We start from the raw sequence: 16,549 nt of genomic DNA, 5'->3' as shown, positions 1-16,549 counted from the left end.
GACCAAACTCGCTGTGAGTGGACACCTACCTAAGGCTAAAATGCTTTCCTCATGTTTTAATTCATAGCAGGTGTTTGATGGTAGGTATCAGTGTCTCCATTTTTGCAGCTGAGCGATTGAGACTTGGGCAGCTTGTCCCAAATTACACGCAGCTGGCGGTGGCTAGCTTGGTGCTGGAACCCAGGCTGTACAGGATGCATTCTTAATTACTCCTCTAATCAGCCTCCCGTTAAGTGGTTACCCGAACTCCTGTGATTCCATAAATGGCCGATTTTAGTGATCTCAGCCTGATGAGGCCTTCAAAGGAGAGACACCATTGAGAAGGTGAGACAGAGGGCAGAAATTAAAATTGTTCATTTTCACAAATTTTTAATTCTCAGGTAATTACTTAAAAAGTTAATTTTTTTTTATTTTAGTGCTCTGTAAGCACTAAAAACAAAACATTAAAAATAATTATAGTGCAAAAGAGAAGTGGGCTCTGAAAGTCCAACCACTGCTAATGATGTTACTTGTTTTTCTCTAGTGGCCCTTATTGACAGAAATACTTACAGAAAGACTGAATTGGTTTTATGTAGTCTTAATATGGAATAAAAGATTGTCAGTGAATATTGAAAGTAAAGTCTTTACTCTTTTCTTTCCTGTTGATGAATATGTAAGTTGTTTTCATGGCTTAACTACATTTCCTCATTTGTGAAATTTGAGTAAAATCGTTTAACTTGTCTGACTGTGAGAGTTAGACGCCTTGTATACAAAGAACCCAAGAGGTGCTTAATAAAAGTGTGCTGTCATAATGACAGATATTTTAGAAGGATCAACTCTGAATACTAAAGAGTGTCGCTTCTTTCTGATGCATATTCAATATGTATATATATGATATATTTGAATATGGTTTAAAGTAACAAGGATTCATTTTTTTGTTGTTGTAGTATGAAGTTTTATTGAAATCTGTATCATTCTAGTGAGACAGGGACTAGTTAAATTGCCTTCATCAGATGACCTTGAAGATTATTTACACAGAATATGTATTGTTACAAATCAGAATTTATGTTGCCGTGTAACCATCCACTCAGACATTTAAATTCGTGGGATTCTGACCAGATCCATTAAGTTTAGTAAAATCCAAATTGATCATTTTCAGGGAATAAGCTCCTCTCTTTTGTGATTAAAGAAAATTTTGATTTTTTTTCCTGCATTCTTAACAGGTTTAAAATATCAAAACTTTGATTTGACATGTCACTTTTTTAATAGAGAGAATAAATCTCATGCTGTTTTATTATGTAAATAAATGTTTTTGTATGGCAACAACCTTGTATGATATCCTGGCTCTTTGAGAAGTATTTTGCAAGATACTTAGATAACCTAGTGTTGGAAACATACAAACGTGAATTTTATGAATATAGGCCTAGTACAGATCTGTTGGTTTTTGTTACAGTGCAAGACATGAGGCATAGGAGAGCTTTGCTGCTGATTGCCAGTACAGATCCCATGTCTCAGTTTCCCCTCCTGTAAAATGAAGTGGCTGAACTGGATTCTTTCCTCTTCTAAGATGAGTTTCCATGAGCCTATGTCTTATGTTTATATTCAGGAGTATTAGCAATATCAGATTAAATACTGAATATCCCTCCCTTCCCCCGAATCAAAGTGCAGCATGTGCTACATAAGCGTTTATTTATCTGATTCTCGTTACTGATCCTACAGGCAATTTTTGTGTTGCATCTTTCCCGGTAACCTGGAAGGTCATTTTAGCCATAGGTGGCACTGTTGCACCTTCTTACAGTCTTAACTTTCCTGTTTGTAAAAGAAGGCTTAAACAACGTTATTTTATTTTGGTTTATTTGCTTAATGCTTCAGAATAGCCCAATGTCCATTATGTCTGTCTAACTGGAAAAGTTATTCTGCTTATATCTTAGATTTATTCTGTCATCTCACTGTGAACATTTCAGACTTGCTGTGCAAACAATGGCAAAATCGAGCTTTTCTTCTAGTGTTAGAAACCAGTGAGCCGGGATTTTATGAAAGAGCTAGAATCGGCATCTGGAGGACCTTAAAAGTGAAAAGTGTATTGAGTTCCCTGAGTTTTGACCCCGCCGCTGTGTGTTAATTGGTGGTTGGAGATTTGGTACATATACGAAGGGGTGTAATTTTTTGACTTTGGTTTGCCTGCACGCGCTGCCACTGAGCCACTTGAGCCTGAGTCAGTTCGTTTTGAGTTTCTCCCTCGTCTGTGAGATGGGGACATTCGTATATGATTTGTAGAATTGTGAGAATTAGAAATTATGTGCAGTGTTTACCACAGTGGGTATGTCAAGAGTGCTCATAATCTTTAGCTGGTGTTTTGTGTGAAGCCATCATTTGAGAGTCTTTGGCAATTACTAAGAAACAGGAAAATAAGAAGAGATGGTTTTATGATGAAAGATATTTGAGGAGGTTCCATACTTCCTATACACATAATTTAGCATCAGCAGAATCAGAACTGTTACACAGTCACCCTGAACCAACGTTAAGCCACAGAATTATTTGTTACTTCATATATTTTGGGGCTTAAGGAGATCCAATACTTACACACATGTTGTCTCCAGCAGCCAACTGAGAGATGACACAAAAGAGTAGACAGGCGATAAATGTCTTCTTTGTTACTGATGAAGCCAAGTTCTCCATGAACTTCAAGGCTGTGGGAAAATGCGTGTCATGATACTGTGTACCAGAAGTAGAGACTCACCCTGTCCCATGTAGCTCTGGGCCACAGCGAGCCTTCCCTTGAGAGGACCTGCCCCTTCATGCACAGGGCTTTCCTGCCATGGAGCTGAGCATCCCGCGTGCTTCCCAATGGTGACCAACACTGGAGTGAAAGGAAGGGTTTCACATGCCCTGCTTGTCTCCCCGGACTCACACCTCACTCTGTTAGTGTAATGAGTGCTAGCTGTGGGCCAGGGGTGTGAAGGAAGAAGCACTCTCCATGGCCCAGAGGAGTGGTTAGGAGGCATCCCCTCCCTCAGTTTAAACAGGTGGTTGGATGGAAAATAAGGGTGCTCCCCAAGAGTTTATAAAAGGAGAAATAAGGATTTTATTTGGGACTTAGTTTAGCCAGGAAACACATTAGATGATTAGAGGGGAGACTTGTATATCACTTTGATATTAAGTTGACATTTGTTGAACACCCAAAATATGCTACATTCTTTTCTGAGGGTTTTACAGAAATGAATCCTTCAATCTTCTCAACAAGTGAGTAAGGAAGGTTTGATTGTTATCCCAGTTTTACAGTGTGGAAATTGAGGCACACAGAGGGTAATTAAGTTGGCAAAATCACAGAAATAGTAAGTTGCAGAGCTGGTATTTAAACCCTGGCTGCCTGGTTTTGAGGCTCCCAGAGATGGGCTTTTGGTGTTTAACATTATCAGCATCCCTGAATCTTTGTACATCTGTGCATCTGTTAGCCTAGAAAGGACAGGGAAAGGAGAGTTACACAGTTGCTCATAGTCATGTCTTGGCCACTGTCCACGGAGAGTGCACCGTGATTGGCGTTAATTGTCTTCTGGGCAGTAGATCTGTTTGTATAATAGATATTTAGTCCATTGAGTTAATCTAGAAACCCTTTCTGCTCCGTTTCTGTCCATGCTTGCCATGTGACTGCCTGCCCGTGATTGGGCCATGGAGGAGAAAATGTACTCATGGTTGAACTCTGATATTTCAGTCTGGTTCATAGATCCACGTCTTCTGTTACATTAATAAGTTAAGTTTCTGGTTTTCTTGCATCAGTGTCTCATGAGTTTGGTTAATGTGAAACCAGTCCATGGAAGCCCAGGGGTGATGACGGTATAATTTCTGAGCACGTTGTGGCACTTCTACCCATGCAGACGTGGCTGGAGTTTGTCCAGCTTCCTCACTGATTCTCCCCAACAGCAGGGTCCTCTCCCACCCCTGGATGTGAGGTTGGGAGCTCTCTGACTAGGCCAGTCAGAGGCCGAGTCCGCCAATCAGAAAATGATGAAGTACCTGAAAGTGGGTTTAATAGAAGACAAGGGCTTCCAGGTAGTCAGATGGGCTGTTCGAATCCATTTGTTGAAAAGCTGTCCACTGTCTGTGGTTGAGCTGCTTCTTTGCTGTTGAAAATTCTGGAGTAGATGAAGGGATTTTAAAAAGCAGAAAGGAGTGATTTTAGGTGGCACGTCCACACCGGTGAGACGTGATGGATGACCGCCTGTGTGAGGCATAGACAGAGTCTACAAACTTCATAAAACAGCTTTAAAAGCTCTGCCATCTGAGTACACTTCATATGGGGTCCAGATCATCACTGGTCATGCTGTGAGGACAAGTAACTGATGATGGCAGAAAGGACACGGAGGCATCAAAAAGGTCTCAGTCATGTTCCCTCTTTAAAGGATGGGGCACAGTGTAATATATTTGAGCTGGTTTTTCACTGAACAATTTTTAGTGTTTTCTGGGACTCCCCAGTGCCCCAAGGTTCCATGCAGCTGGGTGTCCCCTCAGTGCAGCTCTGTCAGCACTTGCCCTGGGCTGATGCGGTGTCACGGGGAGCAGGACAGTCAGCGTCCCCTGCTCCTCCGAGCTCCGTCTCCTCATCCGCAGAGCCGGGTTTCTCATCCGTGTCTACTTAGTAGGGTTGCTGAGAATCACACTTGATGCTTCAGGTGTGACTTGTGGTTGTCTCTGTGATTGACATATAGTTAATATTTGATAGAAACACTTGTTTTTTTAGTATAATTGTAGCACCTAGATTGTAGTGGTTTTTAGTCTGCATTTTTTATAACTTTATTCTTATTTTTAAATATGCATTTATTTTTATTTATTTTTTTGGAGGTACTGGGTACTGAAGCCAGGACATTGTGCATGCTAAGCAGGTGCTCTACAACTGAGTAATACACACCCTTCTTTTCTGCGCTTGAAAATATATATTGCTATACACAAAATAGCTCTTAAGCACCATCATGGGACCTAGTCACTGTATAGACATTTGAAGACGTATGCTATTTCAATAGGAATAAATGTTGTTGAGACATACATTTCTGAATCTGTTAATGTGCTTAAAAACGATCATAGGTAGTGATAAACACGAATCTTTGATCCAGTACTTCTTAGGGTCTGTTTTGCCATCAAGGGTAATTACATTCTACAGAGAAGGCTAATTGGGTCTCTTTGATATTTGGATGGTCTAGCAGATGATGAAGGCTTTCAAAAGCTGACAGTTTTGTATTTTAAATTAACTACAAAGTTATCTTCTACAAGTTGTAGATACTAAGCTTGGGAAGTGCCCAGTAATCCAGGGGGTATGTGTCTGTGTCTGTGTCTGTGTGAACGTTTGTGTGTGTGATTTCAGGAAGGTAGAAAGAAATTCCATATAGACTTCTGATACCTTTCTCCTCCATTTCAAGGTGTTGGCATGTATTTACACTAATAAATTGATATTCTGTTGTCATTTGGCATATTGGGAATAGGACTTTCTCATACTTGTTTCAGAAGGGTTAGGGAGCATGAGCTTAGGAAATGGGAGGAGATAGAGGCAGGGAGGTTCTTTAAACTTTGTGCAGAATGAGAAACAGTAACTTTTCTCTTTTCTTCTAAAGCAAACTGGCACTGAATTTTAACATACTATTACTCAGAATTGCTTTTCTGATCAGATACAAGTACCTCAGATTTTTTAAGGCAACATGAATGATGAAATGTGTTTTAGCAGTTATCTTTAAAAGTAGTTTTATTTTTCAAGTAAAAGGCTATAGCCTGTTCTTTCTTCCAGCAGTACAAGAAATTCTCATTGTTCTGTCTACATGATCTATGTGCTTAGTTTCTTTTCTTTTTTTTTCTTTAAGTGCTTGTTTCATTGTGGTTTGAATGAATGTTTAAAATTTCTGGATTTTGATCTATAGAACATGCTGGTTTATCAGAACTGTTAAAAACCTGATTGTTCACTGCTCCTTGTTTGGTGGGGCACCCTATTGATTTCTGTTGTCTGTTAAAGAGGGAAATTCTTCCTCTAGTCTGCAGATAATTAAGTGAATGGTTTACAGCATGCCTTTAAAATTATTTGAATGCATTGAACATGTTTGTCCAGTGAATTTTAAATTGACTCATTGTAATGACTTTGCTTTGATTCTGTGGCTTTTGCTCCTCTCCACAAGAATTTGAATTCTCTGTTGCATTTTGTATACATGTTCTTAACAGGGGAAGAAATATTGCATTTTTTACAGAGGTGGGTTTTCCTATCCTCTCTGAATGCCTTCTAAAATTGATACAATAAAAATCAGTTATTGCAGTGCATAAATATTTCATAAATTATTTTTTGGCATAATCAGAAACAATGACCAAGAATGATAATAGAAAATACGAAAACCTTCCTTCCTTTGAAGAATAGAAATCAGGTGGTCAGACTCCCGCATGCTTTGTGCCTGACACACTTACTCTCATGTCATTGTGTATCATGATTCGGAGATGGAGTGGCTTCAGGTTTATAGATTTTTGTTTTAACATTTGTGTTGAATACTTTCTCCAGGCTGATGTTTCCTGTTGTGTTTGTGGAAAGAGTAGAAGGGAAAAAAATGCTTTGTTTTGTTTTCAGGAGGCCTGAGTTGATGAGAAAAGAGTTGAGGGTGGGCTGAGGAAAAGAGTGACACTCCCTCTCCTCCTGGCTGAAATTGATAAACAAAGAATTCAATTAAGTGTATCGGTATTTGACCAATAGAAGTTAGAGAGCCCAAACTGGCGAGAAATGTACAATGGAAATTACTGAATTCAGCTGCAGAATGAGGTGCTTTACCAAGTAGAAGCAGCTTAGAGCAATCAGAAAAATCAGCAATATGATGAGATATAAAAGGAATATTATATCTTTTATTTCTGAAACTTTTCTATGTTAAGTTGCGTAGAGCTAAAATTAAGTTTCAAGCACCAGGAGTTAAGAGTGTGGGTGGTTCTGTAGGATCTTTATTCTCGGATGTGCCTAGACCCTGCTAGAGTGGCTGAAGATGGCAGGAAAAGACCCACATCCAGTATTTGTCATCCTAGGGTGTCCTCCATAATGGTTCCATGTGGGAGCCCATGATTGGGTTAACAAATTATAACACACCCCAGTCGCCTCTGAATTTTAAGAAGAAAAAATATGCTTTGATACTGCTTTGCAAGCAAGTGCCTGTGCATCCCCACTCCAGTCTCCTTGCCTTAAAAAGCAGAGACAATGCTTTGCTTGTGTAGTTGAGGTTTTAGATAGCACTCTGCTGGTTGCAAAGCAAGGACCGAGACCCTCAGCTATAAACGCTGGGCTTGTGTGTTGTTAGATAGTGTATTATCCCCAAAACAAGGACCTGGCTGGTCTGGTGGTCTGCTTTGTAATGAACATATCTAAAAATGTATCTTGTTCCCCTCACCCCATGACTTCCCTAAAGATACACTAATCCTTTTTACTCATTGTGTATTCTATAATCTCTGCCTCATCCTGTCTTTCCCGAATTTCCTCCTTATTATTTCACAACTGCAAACGAATTTTTCCTTTGATTATACACAATAAATATGGGAGCATTTGAGAGGCTCATGGAGATGGCTCCCTACTCCCTCTTGGTTTCTTGACTTTTTCCACAGAGTCTTTAATAATCATTCCGTGTCGGTAAGACTTCTGCCAGCCAGAACCCACATTTCCAGGTGAGAAGAATGCAGGCTTTATCTCTCCTACCAGAGGAAGAGACAGAAGAGAATTGAGATATGCTCCCTCGTGATCCCTTCCTGCCCCAGGTCTACTGCGGTTCACCTGCAGCCTTCTGGCCTCTGCTCAGAGGGCCTCTGTCCCAGGACTGACCTCAGCCTTTTCTTCCCTTGTCAACATTTTCTGTGCCCTTCAGAACTTGGTCTCTTCTCTGCAATTCAACCCTGGCAGATGTGATGGTGGTCAGCGTGCTGGTGGGCAGTCCTTTGGGGACACCCAGGAGCCATGCTGATTCTCCTGAGTCTCTCAATCGGGGTTACAGGACAGTCAAGCACCGAAGGAAGCCCATTCACGTGATGTCAACAGAGCATTTCATCACTTTCATTTTATTTTTAAATTTTCGGTGGAGAAATTATTTGTAGCAAATTGTTCCAGATATTCGCCGCCTGCTTTCCTCATCACCATTCCTTGTTGTCTCTGGTGCTAGTTTAATAAACCAGGTTTCTTCTCTGGTCATTTCTGGCAGCTGGGCTTGCCGAATCCTTGATCTGCATTTGAAACAGAATCCTTCTTCGTGATGTCAATGTGATTTTCCTATTTCTGAATATTTCGTGTACACTCAGCAACTGTTTCAAGTGAAATGCTCTTGTCCAATTTCGGTTAACTCACATTTGCTGATCTCCTGCTTTCATGCTGAGGGCAGTTTCTTTTTCCTCTAATAAAAGTTAGCAATTTGCATTTACTATGGAAGATACTGGCCCAAGGTCCTTTTGTTCTTAAGAGTTTTAATACAATTCACCCATTAAAATGTACAGCGGTTTTTACTCTATGCCCAGAATTGTGCATCCCATTCAATCTTAGAATATTTTCATCCCCCAACAGGAAGCCCTGTATGCATAAACAGACATTCCCATCTTCCCCATCCTCCCCCAGCCCCAAGGAGCCACTTTTCTCTCTCTGGATTTGCCTGTGCTGGACATTTCATGTTAATCGAGTCACTTCATGTAAGTGGAACGGTCTATTGTGACTGACTTCTTTCACACTGAGTAACGTTTTCAATGTTTGCTCATGTTGTGGCCTTAGTCACTATTCTATGCTATGCTATTGCTGAATAACATTCCACTCTATGGCTGGGCCCCACTGTTTACCCATTCATCAGGTGATAGGCATTTGGGTTGTTTCTGCTTTTTGGCTGTGATGAGTAATGTCGCCGTGAACACTCATGTGGGATTTTTTATGTGGATATTTGTTTTCATTTCTCTTACGTGTGTGCCCAGAGAGCAGAATTGCTGGGTCAGTCAGAAACCAAATGTTCAACTCTCTGAGGCCCTGCCAGGCTGTTTTCCAAAGTGGCCACGCTGTGTTACGTCCCCACCAGCAAGGGCTGCGTGCTCCGCTTCCTCTGTGTCTTTAGTGCTTGTTACCCTTTTTTTTTATTATACCCTATTGTAGTGAGTGTGAAGCGGTTTCTCCTAGTGGTTTTGACTTGATTTCCCTTACAGCTAATGCTATTGAACATTCTTTCATTGTGCTTATTGGACATTTGTATATTTTCCTTGAAAAATACCTTTTCAGATCCTTTATTTACCTTTTAATTGAGTTGCCTTTTTATTGTTGAGTTATAGGGTTTTTTTTTCTTCATTTGGAGATACAAATTCCTTATCAGATAAATGACTTGAAAAAATTTTCTCCTGTGTGTTGTTTTTTCACTTTCTGGATGGTGCCCTTTGAAGCAAAGTTTTAAATTTTGATGAACTCCAATTTATCTCTGTTTTCTTTGTTCCTTGGGCTTTTGGGGTATTATGTAAATTCTGAGGTATTTTATTTAAGCTTTTATATATAAAATAACTTAATTTGTAGGAACGTTCTAGGAGATGGGTGCGGTTCTTGTCCCCAGTCTATGGATAGTAGACTGAGATGCAGAAAATTTCACTGAAATATCAGTGTCACAGCTACCCAGTGCTGTGGGATTTCAGACCCTCATGTTTGTCCCCAGCATTTGTGATCTTCACCACCATGCTCCACTACTGCCTGGAATCGTTAATGAAAACGCCTTTAATTTTCTGATTTCTTGTTAGTTTGTTTTCTCATTGGGGACCTCATCTCCTCATTTTCCTTTCGGAGATCAATATAGATTTATTTTAGGTCTCATGTAGGCAGAAGCATTGCTATCAGTTTACTTCTTTATTACTCACTCTCCAGTGATGATTGTTGCTAGTTGACCTAATCAAGTCATGCTTAAGTCTTTCCTGCTAATGACACTAAAAACAGTCATGACTTATAGAATGCTCAAAGAAAGTACTTGATTGATTTTATTTTGCTACCCAATCAAACCAATCAAGTAAAAACCCCAGTGTTGACACAGACTATAAGCCCTCCAGAATAGGGTCACTGTCTTCCTTGTGTTTCATTTATTTGGTCACAGTGTCTGGATAGTTCCTTGCTGTCCAGCAGTTTTGTGAGGATACGGTGCTCGTGAATCATTGTAAGGACAGAATTTTGACAACAGACTGTGTTGTTCATTTCACAAGGGAAAAGGTAATATAGAAATACTGCTCAGATCTATTTTAAAATTAAGCTTGGAATTTTGAAAAGAATTCAAGAAACCGTACAAAGCTCTTTTTCAGTAATTTTAGATCTATCTTAGACACATTATGGTTACATAGCAGAGTAACTTACCAAGTAGATTTGACAAGAGGAGTGTAATATTGATTATTTGCTTTAGTTGAAATATTCTACCTGGGATAAAGTAATCAGTGCCCATAAATGAACATATATGTTTGTATTTCTATGCAACATGGGAGCAGACTTCATATGTTTCTATATAATATATATGACTGTGTGTTTTAATCTGTCTGTCAGTGTTTTTATAGTTTTTCAGCAACATTGTTACTTCAGGATTCTTCTAAGATATTCACTCCCGATACTACTGTAGTTTGTACTGTGTATCGTATCTTATGCATGGGATTCCACTGTCCCTTCAGTGAGGAATTTTCTCTCCTATTGAGTTAGTAGCAGAGTTAAAGAAACAGTGATTTCTAGGCCTTTGCTCTCCACGTGTTTGCTGTTGGCTGTCAATCACGAGTTTCCCTTTCTTGAGTTTTCATTGTTCAATTAGAATTTTTGAAAATAATTATTAATATGTTTCACCAGTCTCCCTAGAAACTTGATGTGTTTGTGCTTTTCAGTTTTCAATTTATGAAAATTGTAAATGCACACTTGTTTTTAAATAGTCCTTTTTCACTAGATATTTGTTTACCTCTTTATTGATAAAATAATTTTTTCCCAATGAATGAATCGGTGTGCATGTTTTAAAAGATACCTTACTTTTTATTTTTCTTATTGTAACAGGTATATTTGTTGTACAGAATTTAGAAAATAAGGATAAACACAATAATAACTTAAAAATGGCCTCTAATCTCACTTGGAGATACAGTTGTAAGGTTTGAAATTCAGAATTACAAGTCCTCTCACTTTGTTCTTCTCTTTCAAGTACGTTTTGGTTACTGAGACCCTCGAATTCCCATATGAATTGTAGCAGCAGCTAGACAGTTACTACAGAGGAGCCCGCTGGGATTGTGATCGAGACCACGTTGCATGTATGCATCTCTCTGGGAAGCGCTGCCCCCCCAAGAATGCTGTCAACTGATCCAGGAATTTGCGTGGTGTGCCTATCCAGGTATTTAGGTCTTCTTTAATTTTTTTTCAGCAATGTGTAGAGTTTACATAGTATTATTTTACTTTATTTTTTGCCTTTATACTGAGGACAAGTGTGCAAGGTACCGGGATTAGAATTGTATTATAGCCCCGCAACTTGCTGCCACCATGGACGCTGTGGTCTCTCTTTGCCCTTTGTAAAATCTCGCACAAAATAGGACCTAAGTAACTCTGTCTTGAAAGAATGATTATATGATTGCTGGATGATGCTTGAGAGTCCTTGTGATGATGTCTTTTTCCCAGACTTTCCTCTCTTCTTAACTATGCCCTTTCCCTTCCTTTCCTCCAGCCTGGGTTTCAGCCTGCCTGTGGCATTGATTTTCCTTGTCTGTGGACTCTTCCTTTCACTAGTTCATGATAATGTTACATGTGGGCTGTGGAAACTTGCTAGATGTCAAGAAAGAGCAAATCCATTGCATGCTAGTATTTTTAGAGTGTGTTATTGAATTATCAATTGAAATTAAATCAGGCTGACCCATTGAGCCATCCCCTGAGCTCTTTTCGCCTTCTTACATGTGATACTGCTCTTGTTGCTGCATGTGCCCTTCCCCCAGACTTGGTTTTGGAGTTGAGTAAGTCACCATCACTGGTGCACTCTCTTTAAAAGTTGAAGAGAACATTTGCTCCTTCTCCCTGGTTGGGGACTTAAATGAGATGAGGTAACAGATAAAGAATGGAGCCCCACGTCATTCTGACCACTGCTCTTTCCGTTCATTTCTCCAGGGGAAGAGTACATTTCAAAAATATAAAGATTGTGAGCTAATGAGATAGACAAGACAACCGATCATTTATTAAATACACTTTCATGCCAGAAACAAATGTATTATACACACAAAAAGCACATAAAGTACGGTAGTACTGTGGTTACAAACGTGGGTCCGAGTTCGAGTCCTGCTCTGGAGTGACAAGTCCTGTGAGATAGAGAACTGGTAGGTCGGCTTAGCCTCAGACTTGTTTTCTGTCCTGCAGAGACAGGGCTCGCAAGTCATCCCTCCCCCGTAGGGGTGCTGTGGGCTGTAAATGACGCTCGTGGGCAGCCCGAGCACAGCTGCTCGTTTTTCGTAAGTGCAGGATAGCACAGCTTTTGCGGTGATGGCTATATGACTGCCCCGTGTAGACTCTCAGTGCTCCAAAGGGATGCTTTGTGGATTGGAGATGGGATTCTCAATTCTGTAAATACCCAAGGATTGTGTTATTGAGCCTTGCTGATTTGAATCTATTCTTTAGAAAGTACATAATGTAGATATATTTTTCAAACATGCATGCTTTTTTTCTTTTATTATTTATAGTTCTACCCTCTCATCTCTTGGTGTGACATTTCATGGAATCCAGGAAACAGTCCTAGGCCACCTGCCTCTTCACACTTTTTCGTGGTGGTTTTCTTCCCTGACTAGAAGAGGGTTTTGCATAGGAAATTTTGTTTTCTCCCCTTCTCTTGGAGTCTCTCTGTTTGTCTGCCCGTCTCTCACCTGTCCATCTGTCCGTTTCTCTACCCACTCATTCTTCTGACTTGTTCCAGGAAGCATTTCAGGCAGCTTACAGAAGAACAGATATCAAATAAACAGGTGAGAAAATGGGGCCAAGTTCCGACAGTGAGGCTCAGAGTTGAGCCTGTGTGAGAGTTGCAGGCTTGTGACACACGAATCTGCCTTGTGACTTATAAGATCGAAAGCATCATTGTGCCTGAGGCTCCCAGCAGACACAGGGAAGCAGGGTTTGTGGGAGATGCTCACTGGCTGTGAAATAAATAACTGGCTTAGGAGAAGCCCAGCCTTTCCAACTACCAAGGCTTAGGAGAATATTTTGAGTGTCTTCCAAAATCAGAGTATTGCATCTTTTCTTTTTCAGAGTTTTATGTATAGTTGGTTTAAATTCTATACCTGGAAATTTCTCCAAAACTGCTGCCCACGTGAGTCCCATGACTCGGGAATGGGGTGTTTCTGCTCATTGACGGTTGTTGGCCAGAAACGGAAATGACAGCCTCAAAGGAGCCTGGGTTTTATCAGTTATGTTTTGTCAGTGCTGTAGATTTCAGAAAATGCTTTTAACGTTTCTCTCCATCTGAGGCAGCAGCGTGCTCTCTTACCAGCATCAGGAGCTCAGGGCCACGTGATGGTGGGGGCTGACTGCACTGGCGTCAAGACAGCTGAGGTAGTCACTGCAGGCTTGTTGCTTTCACGTAGTGTATTTCATGTTCTTTAATAGGTTTCAACAGGTAGTTAATTAACTGAGTTAATTAGCATGTAATAAATATGATGCTTTGTTGAAAAGACAGTTATAGGCAGAATATAAGTTGTGAACACTTTAAAAACGGTTTCATTACTGAAATTTCAGTAGGGAAGATTCAGTTTATCTTATCTACTCCTCTCTTTAAAAGTAACAAAGAAATAAGACAGAAAAAGCAGAGGATGATTTCTGTTCTTCCTCTCGGCTTGCAGGTGCCCTCACCTTCAGTGGCATCCATCCAGACACCAGCACTGACCCTGGCCGTGCTCAGAAATGCCTCAGCCCTGAAGACACAACTGACAAATGGAAGGGAGCCGCGTCCTGTTACAGCGGGTGCTCTCACTTTGTGGGTCCTTATGTAACTGCGTGGTGTTATTCAGGATCGCCCTTTCTACACTGTGTGACGGTGCTGCGGTGTCTCCTAGTTATTTGTTTCTGTAAGTACTCGTGTATTTTTTCCAATGTGCAGTACTAGACATCTAAAAATGCTTTTTTCAGATGAAAAATAATGTGTATTTAATATAAAATTCTGAAAAAAGGGTCAAAAGCGTCTATCCTTGTCCCAGTACTCAGAGATAATAATTAACACTTTAACATCTATTTTCTGTTCTTTTCATCAGTGTGTATCACCTCTGTCATAAAAACCAGAGAGCAATGTGTGCCTGTATACTGTGTGGAGACCTCCATTTTCCATTTGGCTTATTACACATTTTTCTACAATATTCTATCTCCCCTGGCATGATTTTTAATGACCAGTATAGCATTCTGTCTTGTGGAGGCATCGTCCATTTTTCTTTGGACTTAAATAAACTTTTAAATTCCAAGTATACTTAACTGAAATACTGAAAAGAGAACTGTGGTGGTACCAAAAGTCCCCTACTTCCCTTCCCCTTTTTTCCTGAGAGTAAAAACTGCTGACAATGTGGAGTATATATTTCATGACCTTTATGCTTATGTCATATATATATATACACATACATACACGTGTATGAGAACTCTATGTATATGTGTGTGTATATTTGCTTTATGGAAAAATAAGGCCATACTGTATGTTTTCTGCAGCTCGGTTTATTCACTCAGGTATATATCATAGACGTCCTCCCCCTCCAGACTCACCCGGTCCTTTCAGATAGAGTAGAGAGGTCTCCTGATGTGCAGGTTTGGTCTCTTGTGTAAGGACACCTTTAGTGGGAGAGTACTGGTGACAAGGCCTTGGACCACGCCGAAACACCGGAACTTTAGTGCCCACAGCTCGCCGTGATTTAACACATCATTGTCTTGATGGTGAACACTTAAATTTTCTCCATTTTCCACTGTCAGAAAGAGTGTTTGACTGGCATCCTTCTTGTACAAACATTCCTGTGATCTTGTGTGAGTATTCCTTTTGTTAAGGTTTCTGGAAATTTAGCCCTTGGATGTGACAACTACATAAATCACAGGCTCCTTTCAAGTGAATCTAGAAATTCCTCCTCCTGTGGGGAATGAAAAGATGTAGAATAACTTATGTAACCAATTCTCTATCGCTGGATATGATTTCACTTCAGCTTTTCTTCCCACCATTGTAAACAGTGCTGTGTAAATGCTCTGATGAGTACATCTTTTTGAACTGATTTTTTTTCTAAACAAAACGATTCCTTAAAGTGGAGTTCAGTCAGTGTGTACACACGTTTTTCAGAGTTTAGATATCCATTGACATGTCATCCTCCTAAAGATCGATCACAGTTTGTTCTCTCAAAGATGGACACTAGCTAGAATATCTTTTAAAAATATTTGCCAATATGATGAGCAAAAGTGCTTTTTCATTGTTCTAGTTTGCACTTGATGACCAGTGTGGTATTGAGCATTTTTCACTCATTAGCCATCTAACTGTTAAAAAGTGAATGATCCCTTTTGTTCTTTGCGCACATTTAAGTGAGGGAGCTTCTTGTTGCTTTGTGACTGCTCTTTGTATGTTATGAACATTAACCCCTTATCTTCATCAACATGTATCAGAGAGCTTTTCCTTGTCATTTCTTGCCTTTCATTTTGTTCAGTAGGTTCATTTTTGTTGTGGCCCAAAATAATCTTAAGAGGGTAAATGTCTTCTTTTTGGGTTTTATTCTTGATATTATTCTTAGAAATGCTTTCTTATAATGGTATAAATTTCTTCTGTAGGTTTCTTTAATCTCTAAGATGGAGATGATAATGGTACTTGTTACAGTGAGGAGAAGCTGAATTGATATGAGCAAAGAGTTGTATTTGCTCTTATTAGTACTTTCTAATATTTACATCATTTTCTGTAATTTTTCTTGCGGTCATTATGACCGGAATAGAATTTGTTTTTTCAAGGGGATTCTGTGATTGTCCCAAGACAATTATTGAATTCCTACTTTGCTCTTTAATTTGAAATCCCACCTGTAAAAAATACTTATGTACACTAGAGTCTCTTTTTGAGCTCATGATTTATTTCTGTCAATCTTACTTTCCAACACCAGCACTATATCTTACATATTGTAAAAATTTATTTAATATCTGACAGTGCAAATTTTTTGATTTGCTTTTCGATCCCTATTTTTCTTTGCTAGTATTATGACTTCATTTTTCCTGAAGAATTCTAATATAATTTTTTCAAGTTAAAAAAAAGGATATGTGTTGTCATGGGATTTTTTAGTAATTTTGAATTATCTTTAGGAGAACGTACATCTTTACAAAACTGTTTTCCTCCATACAAAAGGTTGATGTCTCTACTTTCACACTTCTTACTTTACCCCACAGTACAGTCCTGTAATTTCTCCATGTACAACATGGGCATTGTTTTTGAGTTTATTCCAGATTATTGTTGATGATTTTGTTAATTTTTTAAGTGAGAATTTTTTGCTATTATATTTTTTAACTGTTAAAACTGACACCTAGGAAGGCAGATTCGGTTTGTAAATACTCACTTTGTAATTTCTCATTTAAAATTCTAAGTATTAAGTACTT

General features: G+C 39.4%; 1 protein-coding gene across 7 annotated transcripts in view; it reads left to right on the top strand.

Moving 5' to 3' along the window:
• LOC140692796 (trafficking protein particle complex subunit 9-like) overlaps window positions 1-16,549 on the top strand; it is a 99,711-nt gene that overhangs the window by 61,380 nt on the left and 21,782 nt on the right. For all 7 annotated transcript variants that reach the window (XR_012068377.1, XM_072957059.1, XM_072957058.1 and 4 more), the window contains 2 exons: window positions 11,139-11,324; window positions 13,801-14,025. Coding sequence is in view for 5 of the 7 variants with exons in the window: in XM_072957059.1 (XP_072813160.1) it covers window positions 13,892-14,025 (134 nt within the window). In the remaining 2 variants the exon portion in view is untranslated. The remainder of the gene's footprint in view (window positions 1-11,138; window positions 11,325-13,800; window positions 14,026-16,549) is intronic.

The sequence above is a fragment of the Vicugna pacos genome, unplaced genomic scaffold, assembly GCF_048564905.1.
Source record: "Vicugna pacos unplaced genomic scaffold, VicPac4 scaffold_17, whole genome shotgun sequence".
Lineage (NCBI taxonomy): Eukaryota > Metazoa > Chordata > Mammalia > Artiodactyla > Camelidae > Vicugna > Vicugna pacos.
This window is presented reverse-complemented; position numbering and strand designations above follow the sequence as displayed.